Source organism: Myotis nattereri (genome assembly GCF_964212035.1).
Source record: "Myotis nattereri genome assembly, chromosome: 13".
Lineage (NCBI taxonomy): Eukaryota > Metazoa > Chordata > Mammalia > Chiroptera > Vespertilionidae > Myotis > Myotis nattereri.
In genome coordinates this window covers 42,486,414-42,509,052 of record NC_138088.1, presented here as the reverse complement: position 1 = coordinate 42,509,052, position 22,639 = coordinate 42,486,414, and the positions used below count along the sequence as shown (strand labels likewise).

Here is a 22,639-nt window from a genome sequence, read left to right as displayed (position 1 = left end):
TGTCTGTATAGGATCTTGCAAAGTGGGGATGTTTGTTTTCTAAATGTCTATCTTTCTAATGCTCTGTTTTATTTTGCTTTTTTTTTTCTAAGACTGTTTATAAGATCCATCCATGTTTCTATGTGTACATCTAATTCTTTGTTTCTGAATGCTCCATGCTGCGTGCACACAATAACTTTACTTAAATGCTCTCTTTGTGATAGATACTCAGAATGTCCCTACTCTCTAACACCAAAAATGTTGCTGCAATGAGTATCCTTATAACGCCGTATAATTTATCTGGGGGATGTATACTTAGAAGGGAAATGCTGGATTATAGGTTTGCATGTACAGAACTTGCGGAAACAGTGCCAGATTCCTCTCCACAAGCGCTGCACCCGTCTCTCTCCCTCCACAAGAGTTCGAAGGCTCCTTATCGTTATGTCCCACCAACACTCAGCTTTATGCGGCTCTTTCCCTTTTCTCATCTCATAGGTGCAAAGTGCTATCTTGTCCTTTTGAGTTGTATTTTTTTCATTACTAATGATTTTAAGGATCTCTTATGCATTCAGATACAGCCGCTGCTTACATCTTCGCTCATTTTCTATTGGCGTTGCTATCTGTGTTGTTGCCTTTGACTTGTAGAAGTGATTTTATAATATAGATAATCACTCTGTCACATATAGACTTTGCAGATATCTTCTCATTGGTCACCTATTAATGTTGCCTTTGTTATCCTTTGATCAAGAAAAATTTCTTAATTTTGATGTAATCATATAAATACATTCTTTCTTTTATGCTTGTCGACTTTTGTGTAAAAAGCGCCTCCCAACCCCTAAGTCATACCTTTAATTCATCTAGAGCCCACCTTGCATGTGGTGTTAGTGATCCAGCCTCTACTGTTATTTAATGAGCCTTTCCTCCCCACTTCCCCGCCCCGATAACATCTCCAAAAAGCCCAGGCTTTCCTGCATTGAATTGTGGTCCCTTTTTCTCATGTGGTGTCCATGGATATACTGGTCCGTCTCTAGGGCTCTGCTCTGTTCCATGAATCTGTCAGCTTTTGCTCCATATTTTTTATTGTTCTGTTTTTATTACAGTGATTTAGTAATATGTCCTCATGACCAGCACAGCAAGTGCCCTGTTTCTGGTCTTCGTATTTAAGTTTACTTAGCTCTCCTGGAATAAATGATTTGTTTCATATAATTATTTTCCCGTATAACATTTGGAATAAGTTTACCAGGTTCTTCCAAAATTATATTTTTGAGGATTTTTTTTAATTGGGATTACATTGAATTTATAAATTATTTAAGAGAGGCTTGACATCTTTTTGATATTAACATATTTCCCCCAAGAGCATGTAATGTGTGTCTTTATTTTCCAGCTCAACTTTTAAAAATAATTTTTGTTTTATTTGGAAAAGACTTAAAACTAACAGAAGAGTTCTAAGATTAGTACAAAGAGCTTCTGTATATTCCTCACCTAGACTCACCAATGTTAGCATTTTGCCATATTTGCTTTATTACTCCCTTTCCACATTTCTGTGCTTTTTTTTCTTGACCCATTTGAGTTAGTTGCAGACATCATGCTCCTTTATCCCTAAATACTTCATCTGCTCATTTTTAAGTTTTTTATTAGAACTTTAAGGTTTTCACTATAAAGGTCTAGAAGGATATTCTTGGTTAAGTTAATTTCTAAACACTTCATAATTTTGTTGCCGTTTTGAATCATGTCTCAGAGAGTACATGCCAAAATCCTAAGCCTATGCCAAGGTTAAGTTTCAAGCAAAAGACGATTAATAAGTCTTCAATATTTCTGAACCTTATATATAAATTTATGGTAAACATCTCATGATTCCAGTATAAGTTTATTTCACCATTAGATCAGCTTTTCTTCCTGCTGTTAAGAGTCAAAATTTAAACAGCTGGTGTGAAGAATGAGAGAGCCATCTTCAGCATCATAACTGTAGTCGTCAGCATGATTTAAATATAAGATATGCGAGATTATAGTTCTCTTCCTCTGTGGATCAGGCTCTACTCTGGGTATAAGTCTAACCTGCGTGTATACTAGTATCTCACAAAAGATTGAATAGTTCAACAGGTAGTTCTTCAGCAATCAGAAGTGTTAGGGTGTCGAGCAATTGATTCTCATGGCCATCTTTTGGCCATCTCTCAAGTATCTCTATATGGTTGGGTTGTTTTTTCCTAATTGTGAACATTATACATTTTCATGATAGAAGTTTGCAAAATATAGAGAAGCAAATCTTTACTCTGGCCTTTTAGCACCAATCCCCATTTAATCATAGTTTTTCTCTCTCTCTGTGCCCCCCCCCCTTTTTTTTGTGGTGGGAGGACATGTCTGTGGAAGAGGAGAAAGCATTTAGAATTGGGCTACATAATTTATATCACCCCTCCTTTTTCAGGACTAGGCCATCAACTCTTGTTTGACTTGCTTTGAGTGATCCTCTGGAAAAAAACCACACAAAACAATAAGAAAGATACCATTAGTTTATAGGAGTTGGGTAATAGCTTGCTAATTACTCCCAACAGCCTATGCCATTGTGCATAAAGGATCCAGGCTCATTGTGACAGCATGGGCCCGTCATGACATAAATGCCAACAAGCCACAGACTATGGTAGGGAGGAGATGGGGAGGAGAAATCTGTTTGGCATCACTTTGCTTCATTTCAGTTAGTGCCTTCCTTCTTCAGACCACATTTGCTTTCATTTTTCAGAAAAAGAGCGTAGAGGAAATAGTTGAATTTAGTTATTTTTTTGACTCTGAAATAAACCCGACAATTGTCTTGTTTCCCCGACCACCTTTGCTAGTGTGATGAGTGGTGAGGGGGAGTGCTGATAGAGGACGGCGGCAGAACTCCAAAGTCAGTATTTCCATCAGCTGGTGGCTTCAGTATCAAACTGCCCTCCCCTCTGCACTCTCCAGCCTTCACCTTGTTATGTTTCCTTCATTTTGCAGGAACACCTGTCAATTTCCAAAAAGCACTTGTCTGCCTGCCCCTCCCGTCAAGGGAAAAGTTCTTCAGGGGCAGGAATCTTTCTTTTATTCCCTGATGGCTCTTAAGCACCGTGAGCTGTGCCTGGCACATAGTGTGCCCTCCACAGATGGATCCATAAAACAAATCCACCATTAAAGAGGCAGCACTATGATCCAGAGAAGGGAAATCTAAGGGAGGGGTAGGAAAGAACGTTCTCGTAGCCTCCTTGAAATACATGGGTTCAATAAGCTAGTAGAATCCTCATTTCCACGTTGACCCTGTAAGCATAACCGTCAACCCAGCCACAGGTCTCATTTCTCTACATCTGTTTTGGCCGCTCAGCCTATGGTTTGAAAGTGGTATGTGTGCGAGTGTATGTTGCTGACAAGCACGTGGTGGGAGTAGGGCCCAGGAGAGTAATCAGTGCTGACGTTTTGGCCCTGGGTTCTAGGCCCAGCACACACTGCATTGTTCTGATGCGGTGATTCTCTTCGGATAAATGATGTGCCCCATCAGCAGGAAAAGTCGCAATGGATGTGCGAGTTGTGCTGAACTCCCTAGCCTCATGCCCATGTCCTCCCCCTTCTAGTGTATTCTCTCCTCCCATTCCCAGCAGGGCAGAAACCTTTTGGCTTTCCTGTCATTTCTGGCTCTGGTTCAGGATTGTCATGCTCAGCAGTCATGCCACGTGTGCCCGGTCACTTTATTACAAAGCAAGGCCTCAAGTCGCCAGTTGCACTGTATAGGGCACTAAAAAAAAATAAGGCTGCCATACATACACCATAATGCTATCCCGTATAGACTGTTACTGGACTGCTTTAATTTCTTACTCTATGGCTGGACACTTGTTACCCAACAATTCCCCCAACAAATCTTAAACTCTGCTGCCTGGCCCTTAACTCTGACCCAAACCGACCATATATTCAAATTACTTCCCTGTCTCCACTTTTTACTCTAATTAGATGGATCTCTTTTTCTTTCCTACAACAATAATGATAGCAATAAGTATATTATGAATTATAATTATGAGTATTTCTTTTTTCCATTTTTCTGGGTTTCATTCAAAAATGGATAAAAAATAATGAGACAAATATCCATGTACCCAACTCTCAACTTAAGATCTATAAAACTGAGTTAGTTTCTGTATTCTACCTTCCTTTCCCCTGTTGTAGACTCTCTGGTTCTAATGACTTACAAAAAAATAAAAAAGGTTCCCTTTTATTTACATATGATAACAATACCATGATTGTCACCTAAAAAAGGGAGCAGTCATTAATGCAATCAAGAATCTAGTTAATGTTCCAAATTTCCCCATTCATCTCAATTTTTTAAAACAATTTATTTGTTTGAATTGGCATCCAAGAAATGTGCACACCTTGCATTTAGTTTATGTGTTTCTTAAGTAGCTTTTATTTTTTATTTTTTTAAAATATATTTTATTGATTTTTTACAGAGAAGAAGGGAGAGGGATAGAGAGCTAGAAACATCGATGAGCTGCCTCCTGCACGCCCCCCAGTGGGGATGTGCCCGCAACCAAGGTACATGCCCTTGACCAGAATCAAACCCGGGACCCTTGAGTCCGCAGGCCGACGCTCTATCCACTGAACCAAACCGATTCAGCTTAAGTAGCTTTTAATTGATAACTTTCCTTTCCTTCCTTTTTAATTTGAATGTTTTGATTACAAAACATTTGTTGAAGAAACTGGGCTTTTCTTTCCCACATTCTGGAATTTTTTAAGTGACTTTTGACAAAGCTTTATTGACCTATGGTGAGTTAACTCACTTTTTCATCTATCGATCATTATAGGAGGTTCCAAGTTATTCAGCTTCCATAAATAGAAAGGATGTGCTGACCCACGTAGCTTGGTCTGGCTCAGAGGTCATTTCCGAGGAGTCTTCCAAAATGCGCTAGGTGTTAGGAATGAGATCAACAGCAGACCATCTCTATTTAAAAACATTTTGCCTCTGGAGAAATTTTATAACTGTTATTTGGCAAGGCAGTCTCTGCTCCCTTGTGTTAGGGCAGAGAGTTGAGAAGTGAGTGAGTAGTCTGGCTTTCTTCTTTCAGACAGCGTTTGTTGCTTTAAGGATCGCAGGGCTCAGTGCCAGAACCTCCTTGGGATATTATTGTCTTACAGTGAGATCTGCTTATCAGGAAACAGAATCCCTGGAGGGTCAGGTAAGAGGAGAATGAGTTTACATTAAAACCAGACTTTTGTTAGTGCTTGTTGGGTTCCTGTATAATTTAGCAGCTAGCTGGACTGTGGAGCATAATACTGATACATATGCTTTTAAACCCATAATTTGTATTAACTGTCCTTTTTGCTGCCTCTATGTATATGTTGTTCAGTCATCATAATATTTGGACCACTCTAGACATGAAGAGAATCAGTTTCTTTTCTTTTTTTTTTTTCAGTCTTGTTGCCTTGACCTGTTAGTCAAATATGATAGTTCTGCAGGGCAGTGACTCAATATTAAAGTAAAAAGAATAAAAATTGTTGAAGTGTGAACCTATGCTTGGATTTACTTATCTACAAATTAAAATATTATTATTATTCACAATAAAAGTATTAACCAGAGGTGATTTGCTGGTATATTATTCTTCCTTGCAGTGATCGGTTAATAATAAAAATAGGCACTTCTTATTCATACCTAAGCACAGGTAGCAACAACACACACATGAGATAATATGTTTGAGAAGCAATCTGTAGAGGTAATTGTGTTGTATTATAAAGCTGTGCCTGCAGAGAACTGCCAGTGTTTGGGTGAGGCTAGAGCTTAAGGTGTGTGGTAGGTGGAGAGTGTTCAGGAATGAGGCAGGGACCAGGTCATGATGAGCTTTGCACGATCTGCAAAGGTTGTGAGATTTTGTATGTAAGAAGAGATCCTAGCCGCAGTGTGGAACAGAGGGAGATGAGACTGGTAGGTAACCTACCATCTAGGAAGCTGTCACAGCAGTCCCAAAGAAAAGATGGCTAGAGTCTCAAGTAGAACACTGCCAATCTCAAATTTGTAATTTCCAAGCCCCAAAGAATAATTTTTAAAAGACCAGTGCACTCAAGGGATTTAACAGTAGTGCCACTACTTTTCCTAGAAGTACGGGATAATGTTTTTAGAAGAGTAAATCGATTAATTTCGTATCCCTCTGCTATCCCTGGGAGGCATTTGGCAAAGGTTTTCTTGGACCCGAATGCAGGGATCCCACTTGTAAACTGCGGCCAAATCCTCGTGGGTGAATACGCAGCTCATTTAGGGCTTTGGGTGGAGGGGGATGTCAGTTGCCTTGTCCTTGTGTCCAGTAACCACAGATACTGTACCCCCCTTCCTCTCCAGAAGACAATGGCAGTTTTGAGCAGTTCACCCCACCCGGAAGTTGCTGCCTCATCTGTACTATTTTATGTTATAATCGGTCTGGGTGGTGATGACAGTCCTCCTCTCCCTCCTCCTCTTCCTCCTCCTCCTCCTCCTCCTCCTCCTCCTCCTCCTCCTCCTCCTCCTCCTCCTTCTCCTCCTCCTCCTCCTCTTCCTCCTCTGTTGTCATCAGACCTTTCTTATAACCAACCTTTACTGAGTGCTTATTGTTTGCCAGGAACTGTATTAAATGTTTCACTGACATTATCTAATTTAATCCTCATAACTGCCCATGAAGTAAATTACTATCATTTTCTTCAGTTTATAGATGAAGAAAGGAAGGTTCAGAGGGTGTAAGTAACTTGCCCAAGGTCACTTAGCTTGAGAAAAGGCAGACAGCAACTGTACCTAATTCTCTCTGACTTCAGAGTCTGAGCTCTTCACTGCAATGAATATAGTATTACTTAATATAACTGAATAGCATATATGATTTCTTTTTTTAAGTTTGCCCTTTGTGTATTCCTGCCCAGTGAAAGTCCATGTAATCAAACACTGTATTTTTTAATATATTTTTTTATTTTATTGTTTTTTACAGAGAGGAAGGGAGAGGGATAGAGAGCTAGAAACATCGATCAGCTGCCTCCTGTACACTCCCCACTGGGGATGTGCCCACAACCAAGGTACATGCCCTTGACTGGAATTGAACCTGGGACCCCTCAGTCCGCAGGCCGACGCTCTATCCACTAAGCCAAACCGGTTAGGGCAAAACACTGTATTATCTTCCCTCTATTCCCAGCTTATGGCTAGTATAAAACACAAGTGTAGAACTTTTTTAAAAATATGAAGTATAGGAAAACTTCATGGGTGAGGGAGAGGGGTAGAATAGATAAGCTATTTAGATTTCTAGCTTTTTTCCAAGGCAAAATATTTATGTATGCCTTCACTGTTTTACTTGAAGCATAGCAATTTCTGAAACAGAGATACTCATTTTAAAAAATTGATATAATTCACATAACATAAACGTTACCCTTTTAAAGTATATGAGACCCTATACAGCTCTGTGGGAAAGAGTAGCATGATCACTGGGAATGTGAATACATATTTTTATATATAACTTAAAGTAGTTCAGTGTGTTAAATCATTCATTCTGCAATGTTTATGGAGGGCCTTCTACTAGTATGTACCAGGCAGTGCGTTAGGTGCTTGATATACATCAGTGAATAAATGAGGCAAAAAGAATCCCTGCCCTGTAGGACATACAGGGGATAAGGACTAATCCCCCAGGCTTCAGAGAGGAGCTATCATTTGAATTGGGTCTAACAGATCATAGAAGTTTATCCAGATGATGACTTATGTGTACATTTTAAAGGTTTTTTTATTATTATTATTATTGATTTTTAGAGAGGAAGAGGGAAGGAGAGAGAGAGGGAGAAACATTGATGTGAGAGGGGAACATGGGTCGGCTGCCTCCTGCAGGAGATGGAGCCTGCAACCTGGGCATGTGCTCTGACCGGAATCAAACCAGCAACCTTTGGGTGCACAGGGCGATGCCCAACCAACTGAGCCACCCTGGCCAGGGAGACATATGTGTATTTGATGGAAGAGAGGTGTTCAGCTATTCTAGTCAAAACATCCAACATCTATATTCTCTCTCTCTCTTTTTCATAAACAGATAACTACAAAATCTCAATCGCTTATCACAACAATCATTTTCTTTCATTTTTATAGGTTTGGTTGATCTAGTCTGGGCCAGGCAGAACTCTATAGGCTTCCATTCTGGTTTACGTCTTTTCCCCTTGCCTTCAGACTAGGGGCGCAGACTGAAGGGGCAGTGGCCCTTCTTATGGTAGGTTATAGGAACACAAGGGGACAGGCTAAACCATAAAATGTGGTTTAAAACTCCTGCTCATGTCATCTCCACTGACACTTCATTTCTCAAGTCACATGGCCAAGTCCAACAAGAATGTTTCAGGGAAGTTCACTCTGCCCACAATGGAAGGCACTACATAATTATACGGCAAAGGGTATAGATACATAATTATATTACAAGAAGGTGAAGATTTTGAATAGCAATTTGATCTACAGAGTGTATATTATAAGCACAAGAAGTAGCTGAACCTCACATGAACACGATATGAGTGGACATGGGTATAGGAATGACTAAAAATTGTCAGGGGATGTCAAAGATCTTAGACAACTGGGGATGATTTGTGAATTGTGGCAATTTACTGATTCTTGGTTTATTTTAATTCAAAATTGAAGTCCCCCTAGCAAGACTAAGAAAAAAGGAGAGAAAACACAAATTTCCATATATATTATTCTAGATCATGCAGATACTAAAGGGTTAATAAAGGATATTGTGAACAACTTTATGCCAGCAAGTTTAAGCTTGCGTTAAATGGACAAGTTTCTTGAAAAATACAACTTATCAAAACTGAGGCAAGAAGAAATGGAAAATTTGAATAGCCCTATATACCTGATATCCATATAGATTTATTATTGTCTTTACATCATACTGTTACCCCTTCTCTTCTGTCAGAGATTTTTTTTATGTCAGGTGAACCACTCCGTTGTTGAATTTAGGTTTGGACATCCTGATTTAGGACATTAAATCCTTCTCATGACACTATCCAAGGAATCTGCCATTTAGTGGGTTTGCTGGGTCTTCACATAACTCTCTGGTTCATTTGAATAGTAACTGGAAGATTCTGTATGTACATTTTCCTTTCCTTCCACGTTCCTTTTCTAGTTTCTATAAGTGACAAGTTTTAGTTTTTGCCATTTATTTGTATAAAGCTACTGGTCCCTGTTTTCCAGGTGGTTGGATGTTGGTGCTCCTTAAAATGATCTAAATCATCCTCCCCCCCCCCCCTTTTTCTCAGGTTTTTTGTTGTTGTTGTTCCCTAGTTTCCTGAATTGCTTTCTTGATTCTTCTAAAATACCCGGAATACTTTAATACTTTAAGATAGGCCAAAGGTTAGGGAAACTCATGTCTTTTTAAATCTTTTTCTTTAGCAGAAAAACTAGTTTGTACTTAAAACAGATAAGGAAGAGAAACAAGATGCCTATCTCGCAGATCTCTGTAACATTTATCCTCACAGCGTGGAACACTGGGTTAGTAAGTGCGCCTGGCCTTTTCTGGAAGCTGTCCTCAACACTGCCTGTTTTCACATGTTTGCTGTGCTCCTTGCTATATGCAGCCTCACCCTAAAGTTTCATTTTAGTTTCATCTTAATCTGCACTTCTGCAACTGCTATCGGATGTATTATCTGGGCATTTATTACATACACAGCATAAAGGAGCTGTTAATTTTAATGTGCCACTAAGCTACTTAGCTCAGACATGTCCAATGTATTTACCAGTACTTATGACTCAGTGATTCTTTTTTTTTTTTAAATATATTTAATTGATTTTTTACAGAAAGGAAGGGAGAGGGATAGAGAGTCAGAAACATCAATGGGAAAGAAACATTGACCAGCTGCCTCCTGCACATCTCCTACTGGGGATGTGCCCACAACCAAGGTACATGCCCTTGACTGGAATCGAACCTGGGACCTTCCAGTCCGCAGGCCGACGCTCTATCCACTGAGCCAAACCGGTTAGGGCATGAATCAGTGATTCTTAAATTCCCTCCCATATTTGAGATTCAAGAAATCTCATTCAAATTTAAGAAATGTGAATCTGAAAGGATACTTCAGTAATTCTTAGGTTGATCCATTTGAAAATGTTTTTTTAATGTAAATTTCCTCAGATTTGGTAGGTCTTGGGACCTTCCTCCACTAGTGCAGTTTTGCCAAGAAACTCACAAAATTGATGTAGAGATTTATAAGCAAAATTTTAAAAAGTAGCTTAAAAACATCAGCTTAATGTGGGGGTGGGAGGTGAGGGTGGAATCCTGAGGTTGGTTAAAACAGCTATCCCAGAGGAGCTGATCCTGAAAATTCCTTAATTTAAATGTCTATGTTTTTGGGTGTTTTAGACAAGAGTTGTTCAGCTTAAATCCTGAAAAGGACTGAAGGACCCTTCCATGATTGACAGAAACTCTGATGTATATCTTGTTCTATTTGCTGACGTTACTGCCTTCCAACTTGAGATGTTTGAAAGAAGCAAAATATAATATAAATTGTAAGAGAGTTTCCGAGGGCAGATTCCTTTCTTTTACTCCCATGTTTCTCTAATCATCCCACCTAAGTCAGAACAGGCTTTCCATTTTTCTTCCAGTCCTACATTCCATAGCCTGTTTAGCCAAAGCACATGTGAGTCAGCGCTGCTGTCATCAGGAGAGTGTATGAGCTGGCAGAAGAGCCTGCAGGAGGACATATGGCCCAGGCCACACTCCTCAGCCTCATCGGGGGAGGAAGGGCAGGGTCCACTTTTCCTCTCCACCCGGTGCTGGTTCTCTGAGTGATCACCTGTCAGTGACCGCTGACCTTCTGTCCAAGATGAACTCCAGCCACATAAACCAGAGAAGGAAATGCTGTTTCTCTAGCCTTTCCCATTTCCTTCCTGAAAGAGATTTAGACTTCATTTTCTGACACCTCTTATCCTTTCATACAAAAGAAAGAGGCTGTTCTTTTTAGCCTTGTATTGCCAACAGTAAGAAAACTATGCTGTTGCTTTTGAGTTTAAATAGTCTTGTTGCTAAGACTTGTAATTTAAAAAAAGAATTCCACCCAGCTGGTGTGGCTCAGTGGTTGAGCATCGACCTATGAACCAGGAAGTCATGGCTGATTCCCTGTCAGGGCACATGCCTGGGTTGCCCGCTCAATCTCCAGTGGGGGGCATGTAAGGGCAGCCAATCAATGATTATCTCTCATCACTGATGTTTCTATCTCTTTTTCCCCTCTCCCTTCTTCTCTGAAATCAATTTAAAATAATTTTTTTTTTAAAAAATGGATTCCTTTCCCAAAAGATTATGTTTTCTGGAGATTTTAATTTGAAGACATGGAAGTTTCCAGATGCCCATGAACGCATATTCCTCTGAAGGAGCCAATACTGCGGTCCCCACAGGGAGCACCCTCTCCCCCTGCCCTCCTCAGGTAGGCAGAGGTGTGCTGTGCTGCTCCCGCACCCTCTGTAGCAGCAAACAAGGAGAAACCACAGTCCCTCGTCTTCCGGCTAAGGAAACCCCTTCAGATATTTTCTTCTGGAAGTCTAGAATTTAGACTTATGCTATGGATTGGGCAACATTAAAATGTTTGAGAGAATATAGTAAATTTTCAAAACTCTCGCACTTTTGTGCCCTACTTTTCTGCAAGAAAAATAGATTGCTCAGAATTTCACAGTAAGAATTTAAGTCTGGGTCCTATGCACCCAGTTCATCAAAAGTGGGGGTAGAGGCATCAATATCTTTCTAAATATCTTTAAAGCCTTCAAAACTTATATCTCTAGCTCTTACCTCTCACCTGGATTTAGAATGATAGATTTCGGGACTAATTTTGTAGTTTTCTAGGTTCTCCCCATGTTTTTTATGCATAGTTCTCATAAGTCCTAAAAATCGTTTTAGGCATGTGTCCCTCAGGGGCCCAGCAGAATGTAGAAGGCACACCAAAACTGGGTAATTTGAGGAGCTCTTACTTACAATGGAATGGGCAGGTTTAGGAAAAATAGCAAAGAACCATACTGTGCCCCAGGGTTAGCCGGAGAGCCACCCCAGGCCTGAGGGGCAGGGCACTGACTCAACAGAGGAGCTATTTTGTGGGGTCCTTCTGATGTAGCTGTGGCCTTTAGTAGAACCGTGTAGCCAACTGACAGCCCAGCAGGGGGGCAGCCAGGGGATACATAGCCCAAACTCACTGTCCTCTACCTTCAGATCTCCTGCTGGTGTTACCCATTGGCTGAACCCAACTGGAAGCCAGAGGCAAGGGCACCTGGATGCAGTTCTTACGGGGCAGCCTCATGGAGTGCAGAGCAGGGTGAAGGGTGGAGGACAGACCTGGGAGGGGAAGTGGAAGACACAGACATGCTTGTCATCCAGTCCTCAGTCTGTCCCAGGTTCAGATCTTTTCTCAAAAGGCTGAACTGGAAATTACTTATGTTGTTTAATATCAGTATTTATCCAAGTAAATGTTTATAGTTTGTGATCTCAGAAGATTTTTTTAGTAAAGCATGTCCAGACTTGTAGATATGCTGCTTATTAAAATTACTGAAGTTTCCCAGGCCTTCTTTCACCCACTCTCACATTTTATGACATGCATTTTTAAAGATCTTTTTATTGTGGTAAATAAATATAACATAGAATTTACCATTTTCCCATTTTAAGGGTACATTTCTGTGGCATTCAGTACACTCACATTGTTGTGCAACTATCACCACCATCCATCTTTTTTTTTTTTTAAATATATCTTTATTGATTTCAGAGAGGAAAGGAGAAGGGAGAGAGAGATAGAAACATCAATAATGAGAGAGAATCATTGATTGGCTGCCTCTTGTATGTCCCCTCCTGGGGATCAAACCCGCAACCCAGGCATGTGCCCCTGACCAGAATCGAACCCAGGACCCTTCAGTCCGCAGGTTGACGCTCTATCCACTGAGCCAAATTAGCTAGGGCACCACCATCCATCTTAAGAACTTTTTCATCTTCTCAAACTGAAACCCATTCCCCCCTCCCACATCCTCTGGTAACCACCATTCTACTTTTTGTTTCTCTGAGCTTGACTATTCTTGATATCTCATGTTAGTGAAGATATACAGTATTTGTCTTTTTTGTGACTTAGTATAATGTCCTCAAAGTTCATTCATATCGTAGCATGTATCAGATTGTCCTTCCTTTTAAAGGCTGAATAATATTCCATTGTAGGCACACACCACGTTTTGTGTATAATATCCCGTTGTATGTGTGCACCACATCTTGTTATCCATTCATCTGTCAAAGGTTGCATGGCCCACGTTTTTAAATGTTATTCTATTTCTGCGTATGAATGCATTCACTCTCATGGTTTTACCTTTTACATGTCCAGCCTGGTGTTTCACAAATCTACAGGATGATGTCAGAGCACGGCTGTAGGCGCTGAGACATGAAAGGTGAGGTGGGCTCGAGCAGGCGAGGTGGGCATCATTTGGAGGAAGTGGAGAGTGGGGGGTATAAATGTGTGGAAAGACAGGAGAACCCATCATGGATAAAAGAAACAGCAAGAAAACAAAGGAACAAGTTCTGGACAGAAAGAGCTGTATGGGAGCGGGGAGTATTTTGCTTGGATCGGCCTGAACCAAGAGGACTACTTCTGAATAAGTGGGTGAGATAGTTAAACATTTTTGAAGTTTTACCTAAAAAAAAGGGATACTGTGCCAGACAAGTTTAGAAAAGCTGGATTAAAAAGGTTCTTGGCACGACTGTCTCCGTCTTTCAAATACTGGCATGTCTTCTGTCCCTCCAAGACAGAATATGCTTGCTGGCCTTCCTCAAGTCAGTCTCCTCTCTGCCTCTCTAAATTTAGCCTGAGAATCTCTGAAGTTAGAGGTCAATGGTCGGGTTATCTGCAGGGTTTTATTTTATCTTGTAGATTTGAGATCGGTACTTTGGGATAGGAGTCCAGTTGCTTGGGACAAAAGAGAAGTCTCTAAATGCTCTTGTCAACCACCAACAGGATTAGAGAATAAGTATTTAAAGAATTCTGGGTTAAATGTCATCAGTTGATTAGCCTATCCAGTAGAACCATATTTTTAGCTTGCATGGGAATTTGATTCCATTTGGCTTGATAAACATTGTTGAATATGTGAAAATAGGAAGACCTTGTCAATTCCTAAGCAACCAATAAAAATCGACAGTTTAAAAGATTAACCGGTTCACTGACAGATTAGTGGGGAGAAAAGAATTATGTCCTTGGCCAAGAAGAGAGGAAAATGGTACTTCCAAAAAGCAAAACAAAAACCTCTATAAACAAATAATAAGCTCCAGTTAAGATAAATATGCTGACGTACTGGGAGAAATATCTGTGGTTTATTTTTAAATGCATCAGAAATAAAATAAAAAATACTTTAAATGCATCAAAAATAACATGGGTTGATAGATGGATAAAGAGATAGATGATAAGTGATCAAGGAGCGCAGTAAGATATTGATAGAATCTAAGAGGTAGGTGTAAATTTTTTTTAACCTCACTATTTGAAACTTTTCATAATAAAATGTCAGAGAACCAAAGAGGAAAATGGAAGCTAAAAGATTTTGAAGGACGAATCATTGAGATTTAAGAGAAGCAGTGTTTATAGTAAAAAGAACACGGGCATTGGAATCAAGCAGGCCTGAGGCCTGGTTCTGGCTTCGCTATTCTCTAGAGCAGTGGTTCTCAACCTGTGGGTCGCGATCCCTTTGGGGGGGATCGAACGACCCTTTCACAGGGGTTGCCTAAGCCCATCGGAAAACACATATAAAATTACATATTGTTTTTGTGATTAATCACTATGCTTTAATTATGTTCAATTTGTAACAATGAAAATACATCCTGCATATCAGATATTTACATTACGATTCATAACAGTAGCAACATTACAGTTATGAAGTAACAACGAAAATAATTTTATGGTTGGGGGTCACCACAACATGAGGAACTGTATTAAAGAGTTGCGGCATTAGGAAGGTTGAGAACCACTGCTCTAGAGAGTTAATTATGTTGCTTAGTGGTGGCACTGGGATTTGAACCCATGCAGCCTGGCTCTAGTGCTTTGGTCTCTCTCTACTTGCAGTGCTGCAAGCTCCTTGTCCATGTCTGGCATGTGATAAATTCTCAAATGATAGCCTGTGGGCTGCAGAGGATGAATGAAGTTTAAGATTTTAATGTTTGATCTGGAAGATTTATATACAAACTGGAAGAGAAGAGACGGCTTAGTGTTAGATAAGTGGAAGTAGAGATTTTTATATAAACGGTCTCATGTAGTCTCCTAAAGTTCAGTAAATCATTTGCTCACCAAATATATGAGAGTGTTGTATGTGCCGAGTACTGCTCTGGATCAGTGAATAAAACCGACAAAAATCTCTTTCCTTATACAGTCTTACATGCAACAAGGGTCTGAAGAATTAAGGATTTGCATGTCCCCAGGGCGGGATGAGCGCAGCAGTGCAGCTGCAGGCTTCACAGCAGGAGGAGGTGTTGTTCCCCGGCAGACTTCAGATGCCCCTGACGCACGCACGCCACGAAGGCAGTCATTTCCTCTGCTTTCTCTCAGCCCGTCTGTGCTGGTTTCCTCTGCAGTTCTCTTGCCTTCCATCTGGAATTGGTGGAACAGCTTATATAAGCTCTTTCTGGTTGTTTGAAAACTGTACGTTCAGGCTTCTAAAACGGGCCGGATAGGAACGGTGATGGTTGCTTTCCATAGCGTATTCTATGAGCAGGGAAGACCGAGAGAAAATTCATGAAACTCCACATAAAACAGAGGACACTGAGGTCTCCTTTCCTGTCTCATGCGTGAATCCTGTAATTTAGCCAGGCTCTGACTTCAGCGCCCTTCCAGGGCGTGTATCCCTCGGCGATTATGCGCTCATTCCAATAGGGTAGGAGGTCAGTCAGTAAAAGTATTTATTGAGCCAGACCCTCCTCTGCTTCTGAGTCATTTTCGGGCAGAGCAAAGACGTTCTCAGGGAGAAGCTTTAACTCTTTCAGATGACAAAGGTCACTCCTCAGTGTGATGGCTAGCTCTCTCAGTCATCCTCAGGGCTTATACTTATTCTTTACTTGGTATTGTAGAGAACGAGGTATGTATTTAGTCAGATAGTGAGATGGAATTTGTAGTGAGAAAATGTAGCAGAAGGAAACTAATATCCACCTTGTCCCAATCTTGGGGAGTTGTTTTAATAACGTATAGATGGCTAAGAGGCTTGCAAAATACTATGTTTGTTTTAAAAAAACACACATATTTATGACACACCCTTCTGTGGAAATCTGACATCTGGCAGCTTTAGCTCCTTGGGAGCCGGCCAGAAACTAAGCACAGGGCCTCAGAGCACATAAAAAATAACTGTTGAAAAACCCGAGCAGGAACACATGTATTTTACCATCACAGGAGAGTTTGTGAGCCTCTCATTTGGAGCTTGTTTACTTTTTATTTATCTGGGAACTTCGAACAATTTTGGCGGTGATGTGTGGTCCCCCTGCCCTGGGAGATTATAAACAACCATCTAGGAAGAGGTTGGGAAAGTTGACAGAGAAGATGAACTGATAGCAGAGGGAAGGCTGACATCAAAAGAGGAAGACTTAGAAGCTGTACAGCACTGGTATGGTGTTACAACACAGTGTGGTAATGTCTGGTCTTCAGAATGCACTTGTGTCCATCAGCCAGAGAGTTAAGCCATGTGCAGGGTCTTTTGAAGAAGGCCGAGAGTTACATAGTGTGTCCTTTTAAACACGGTCCAAGTTTTGACATGTTGAAATGGTCAATTCTGTCGTGTTTGTAAACTTGAAACAGCACACTGTCTAGTGATGCCATATCAGTGACACAGGTTTGAGCTTGTAGCTGGTTATGGCAATGGTGTGTAGTAATCATTGCTAACATTTACCGAGCGCCTACTGTCCTAGACTTTGGAGACAGGCAGATCTGGGTTCCCGGTTCCATCTCTGACTTACGGTGCGACTTTGGACAAATGACATCACCTCTTCGAGCCTGTGCAATTGGGACCAATTATATAGGACACCGAATCCAGGCAAGGATGCCACGCAAGGCTGGGACATAGGTGTCTTTGAACCGAAAACACATTCTTGAGCTGGTGTAGTGTACAAAGTTTGGTCTGGAGGTGCCATCTACATAGCCCGTCTTTGTTCTTTTTTATGAATTTTTACTTTTTCAGTATGTTTGAAACCTCAGCCACTGTCTGCTGCTGTTATTTACTCTACGTTATTTATTTATTTATTTATTTATTTATCTTGCAGACACATTCTCAGTAGGTAGGAGTCAAATGCCTTTGGTCTGAATTCTGGCCCTGCTGCTGTGAACTAACTCTGGGAGCTTGGACAAAATAGTTTTCTAACTTGCCGAGCCTCAGTATCCTAATTTTAAGATGGTTATGGGAAGTCAATGAAATGCCACATGTAAAATCCCCATGTAAATAACGCATTTAAAAAAAATACTCTGTAGCCTCGTACTTGAAAAATGTTGATTTCCTTATTGCCCTCTGCAGGCATATTGAAAAGTCTGTATTTCCCAACTTGTATCTTTTCTATCACAGATATAGGTCACATTTTTTCCCCCCCAGTTCCAGAATGACTTTGAGAATCAAATGAAAAATGTCCAAGGGAAATGTATGAGGAAATAATTATTTTATAAGAAATAAATGAGACTACTTTGATAATTTTAAATATAAACCTTTTATTTGCTTATTTTTGAGTTTATTATAAGTATCTTTATATCTTAAGCTAATCATTCTCAAGATATCTGTCTGTATTACCGTGTCTTAAGTACTTATGCTTTCCCATTTCTTTTGACCTTTCTGTCCAGGTGATAAAACATGGAGGCTGGGTCAGTGGTTCGAGCCATCTTTGACTTCTGCCCTAGCGTATCAGAAGAACTGCCCCTCTTTGTGGGGGATGTTATTGAGGTGTTGGCAGTGGTGGATGAATTTTGGCTTCTAGGAAAGAAAGAGGATGTTACAGGTAAGAGGCACCTACCTCCTGTTTTCCATGCATCTGGTTTCCTTTCTTTTGTTTTTTCCAATATAAGTTACCACTAATTTCTTTCATTAACTAGCTTAGGGAAGGATGGCAGTCCCCCCCCCCCCCCCCCGCCCCGCCACACACACACACACACACACACACACTCTGCGTCTATGTGAAATGCCATCCTAACTTACATATGTTTATGTAACTCTGGGTTGGAGTATGTTATTCAGTCCTTAGAGCAGACCCTGTTGACATTTAGCCCACATGTGTTAGGTAATCGGTTATTTCCCAGTAGAAATGATATCTCAGCTGAGACAAAATGATGAGTAGGAGTTAGCAAGGCAAAGAGGATAGGCAGAGAGAATTGCTTGTTCAAAGGCCCTGGAATGAGAGAGAACACGGAGGGACTGAGAAAAGCTCAGTGTGGCATGAAGTGTGAATGGTGGAGGAGGGGTAGTGCTTGGGAGATGAGCAGACGTTAGATCATGGAGGACAGACTATGCCATGGTAAGGAGTCACAGAAATGAGAAACCATTCATGTGCTTTAAGGTATTTATCAGATTTTTAGAAAGCTCCCAGCTGCCAATTGAACGATGGTAGCAAGGGGCAAAACCAAAGGCAGGGAGGCGGGATGGGAGGTTGGTGCAGTAAGCTAGGCGAGAGATGCTGATGGCTTGGCCCAACGTGGGGGGCCTGGGGGTAAGTGGACAGGTACCAGAGACATTTAGAAGGTGGGGTCAATTAAACCTTCTGATGCTTTCCAACTGACAGGCTCTGTCTCTCGTCTACCTCTACCTATTAAAACCTACCCATCTTTAGACTCAAATGCTATCTTTTTCATAAAATTTTTCATATTCTTCCTGACACATTCTCTCCCTTCTCTGAAATCACATAGTAATTTGTGTACCTGTATTGTGACACTGGATTTTAGAACTGAATTTTTGTTTATGTCTGAACTAGATTTTGTCTGAATTAGATTTTCAGATCTCTGATGGCCGAGACTATCTTACTCCTCCTCCCCTCTGCAGTGCACCTTGCATAAGTGACACCCAGTAAATACTCATTGTCTGGAATTGCATTTTCTCACTGAGTTTTTAATTGGGCCCTATTAATGGGCTCAGAAAAACAATTTTTGTCCTGGTACATAGGCATAACATTTTTTTTCCCAAATGTTTGCTTTTATTTTCAGGACAGTTCCCCAGTAGTTTTGTGGAAATTGTGACCATTCCCAGACTAAAACAAGGAGAGAGGCTGTTTGTCTGTATCTGTGAATTCACATCCCAAGAATTGAACAGTCTTCCCCTCTATCGAGGTAAGTTGATCAAGAGTAGACTGTTTAGCCGAAACCGGTTTGGCTCAGTGGATAGAGCATTGGCCTGTGGACTGAAAGGTCCCAGGTTCGATTCCGGTCAAGGGCATGTGCCTGTGTTGCGGGCACATCCCCAGTGGGGGGCATGCAGGAGGCAGCTGATCGATGTTTGTCTCTCATCGATGTTTCTAACTCTCTATCTCTCTCCCTTCCTCTCTGTAAAAAATCAATAAAATATATTTAAAAAAAAATAAAAAGAGTAGACTGTTTAAAATTAGATCAGTAGAGCCCTGGCTGGTTTGGCTCAGTAGAGAGAGCATCAGCCTGCAGACTGAGGGGGTCCAGGTTCAATTCCGGCCGAGGGCACATGCCTGGGTTGCGGGCTCGATCCCCAGTGGGGGGTGTGCAGGAGGCAGCTGATCAATGGTTCTCTCTCATCATTGATGTTTCTGTCTCTCTTTCCCTCTCCCTTCCTCTCTGAAATCAATAAAGAAATATATTTTTAAAAAAATTAGATCAGTAGAGTTGGTTTATTTTGACAAATAGATCTTTTTTGGACTTTTTACAAGTGGCTAACTTCTGGAAGGTCTTCAGCAATACTAAGACAGTGCTGATAATGCCAATGCCTTCTGTTTTAGCATTTTATAATTTCCACAGTATTTCCTCACAACTTCATTCTCATTTGATCCTCAACACAGACCTGGGAGATTGCAAAATGGGTGTTATTAACTGCATTTAATAAATGATGAAAATGAGATTCAAACAATGTTACCTGCAGGTGAAAAGTTTTGGCCTCAGAATGTGAAGTCCTTTCAGTGGATTACAAGTCCAGCATTGTTTTTCCACTGCCCCATGCTATGGCCACACTTGACTACATATATCTTCTTTCTCATAAAAACCGATATGGTTTTGCTAACCACATTATTATTTGTTAATGCATAATAGTAGGGCAGCAGACGTGGTATGGAAATTAAGAGGCAGATGTAAAATAGGCCTGTTTTACTACTGTGCATTCGGTAACATTATTAAAGCTCTCATCAGAACCAGTTTAAAATGGATAATCATAGCCAGGTCTCAAATGATATTCCAAGTGTTTCCCACTTTTGTACTTTAATACAGCGGTCGCCTATCTTTCGGACCTCACAGACCACCAGTGGTCCGCGGACCACTACTCTAATAGACATTTGACCTTCTAAAGATGGACTGTTAACTGTTTCAACAAGTATACTTGATGTAGCCTGTGCATTTCTGCATAAGCACAGACACTTATATCAATGCAATTCTGTGATGATTCAGAAAATGGTCTCAAAATGGTAAAATTTATTTGGAGTTATATTTAAACTCAGCAACAATTCTATCTCTTAGAAGGATCAGTGCAGCCAGGGCCACTGACTATACCCAAAAAATAAAGAGAGGGAGGAAAAAAGAGAGCCCCCTGCCCCCCCTACACACACATACAAAGGTATGTTATTAATATTGTTACTTGCTCTTTGGAGTATAGCTTAATTTTTTAAACCTTGTGTGTGTGTGTGTGTGTGTGTGTGTGAGAGAGAGAGAGAGAGAGAGAGAGAGAGAGAAGGTAGGGAGAGAGAGAAACCTCACAAACCTCCTTAACCCTTGGTCAGTAAGAAGAAAGGAATATTGCATTTCGCTCTTAATCTCAAAACCAAATTTGAAAGTTTCTTACACTTCACTTTACACTGAGACTCTGCCTGCATTCTGTGCACTTCCTTGCTAAGCAGTGTTGGGAAGGCAGGCGGAATAAATCAAGCTGTGGTGGCAGGGAACCTCATCTGTCCCTACTCACCTCCCACGGGAGGGCTGTGGCCCAAGTCAGGCCAGTCAGAGGGTGTGGAGACAGGGCTACCTCCATGCCCCCTGACTGGGGATTGGGAGGAAACCCCCAACCCAGGTACGTGCCCTTGACCCAGAATCAAAACCAAGACTCTGGTGCAGAGTCCAATGTTCTAACCACTGAGAAACACCAGGGCAAAGATGAGCTATTTTTATTGTTCTTTTTTTAAAAAATATTTTTTATTGGTTTCATAGAGGAACAGAAAGATAGAAACATTAGTGATGAGAGAGAATCATTGATCAGGTGCCTCCTCCACACCTCTTACTGGGGATCAAGCCCCAAACCCGCGGGCATGTGCCATGACAGGGAATGGAACCATGACCTCCTGGTTCATAGGTCGATGCTCAACCACTGAGCCACAATGGCTGGGCTATGTTTATTATTCTTAACCTGGGATTCCTAGAGTTCACAGAGGTGTTTTGGGGGACCTTGTTTCCCAATAATTAGCAGGAGTTTTGTGTGCATGTACATTTTTCCAGGGAGATTCTAACTAGAACCCCAGAGATTCTTCCAGCAGATGTCACCCTTTCTCCTTTCCCAAGGCTATCTTATTGTTTTGGACTGTTCCCTGTATTTGGAGTTATATTTAAACTCAGCCACAAGTCTATCTCTTAGAACAGGGGTGGGCAAACTTTTTGACTCGAGGGCCACAATGGGTTCTTAAACTGGACTGGAGGGCCGGAACAAAAGCATGGATGGAGTGTTTGTGTGAACTAATATAAATTCAAAGTAAACATCATTACATAAAAGGGTACGGTCTTTTTTTTTTTTTTAGTTTTATTCATTTCAAACGGGCCGGATCCGGCCCGCGGGCCGTAGTTTGCCCACGGCTGTCTTAGAAGGATCAATGCAGCCAGGGCCACTGACTATACCAAAAAATAAAGAGAGGGAGGAAAAAAGAGAGCCCCCTGCCCCCCCTACACACACATACAAATGAGAGTATCACAAAGAAAAGAGAAAAGAAATTAGTGGGAGATGAATATCACTAATCATTGCCCTACATAACACAATGCTTATTCCTTGTCTATAACTTTGTTTCTAGGCCACTTCCTCATCCCTCAAAAAGGACCAATAAAAAATAAACTGAACAACTTATTTACAAATATTTATCAGTCAAATCTGTGATGTGACATATCAGGATTAAGGTTCTGATATCGCTCATATGTAAACATAAGTAAATATATATGGCTAATCTGCATACAGCACTTAGCAGGGGTCCTCAAACTTTTTAAACAGGGGGCCAGTTCACTGTCCCTCAGACCGTTGGAGGGCCGGACCATAGTTTAAAAAAAAACCTATGAACAAATTCCTATGCACACTGCACATATCTTATTTTGAAGTAAAAAAACAAAACAGGAACAAATACAATATTTGTATTTGCATGTGGCCCACGGGCCGTAGTTTGAGGACCCCTGACTTAGTGCCCTGGGCTTTAGGATTCAATGAGGGATCTAATACTCAGAGTCAGATTCCTTGTATTCAGATTCTAAGAAGACTTGCATTCATTCTCATTTATTCCTGATGCAGCTCTTGTTTAAATAAAACAGTCCAGCCAGAAGAAACAAG

The 22,639-nt window shown here is 40.9% G+C and overlaps 1 protein-coding gene across 1 annotated transcript in view; it reads left to right on the top strand.

Moving 5' to 3' along the window:
• Positions 1 to 22,639, top strand: part of DNMBP (dynamin binding protein) — a gene marked incomplete at its 5' end in the record, with an annotated part of 91,668 nt that overhangs the window by 4,099 nt on the left and 64,930 nt on the right. Inside the window, 3 exons of the mRNA XM_081104507.1 lie at positions 13,285 to 13,348; positions 17,749 to 17,903; positions 19,099 to 19,221. Of these exons, the coding sequence (XP_080960633.1) occupies positions 17,759 to 17,903; positions 19,099 to 19,221 (268 nt within the window). The remainder of the gene's footprint in view (positions 1 to 13,284; positions 13,349 to 17,748; positions 17,904 to 19,098; positions 19,222 to 22,639) is intronic.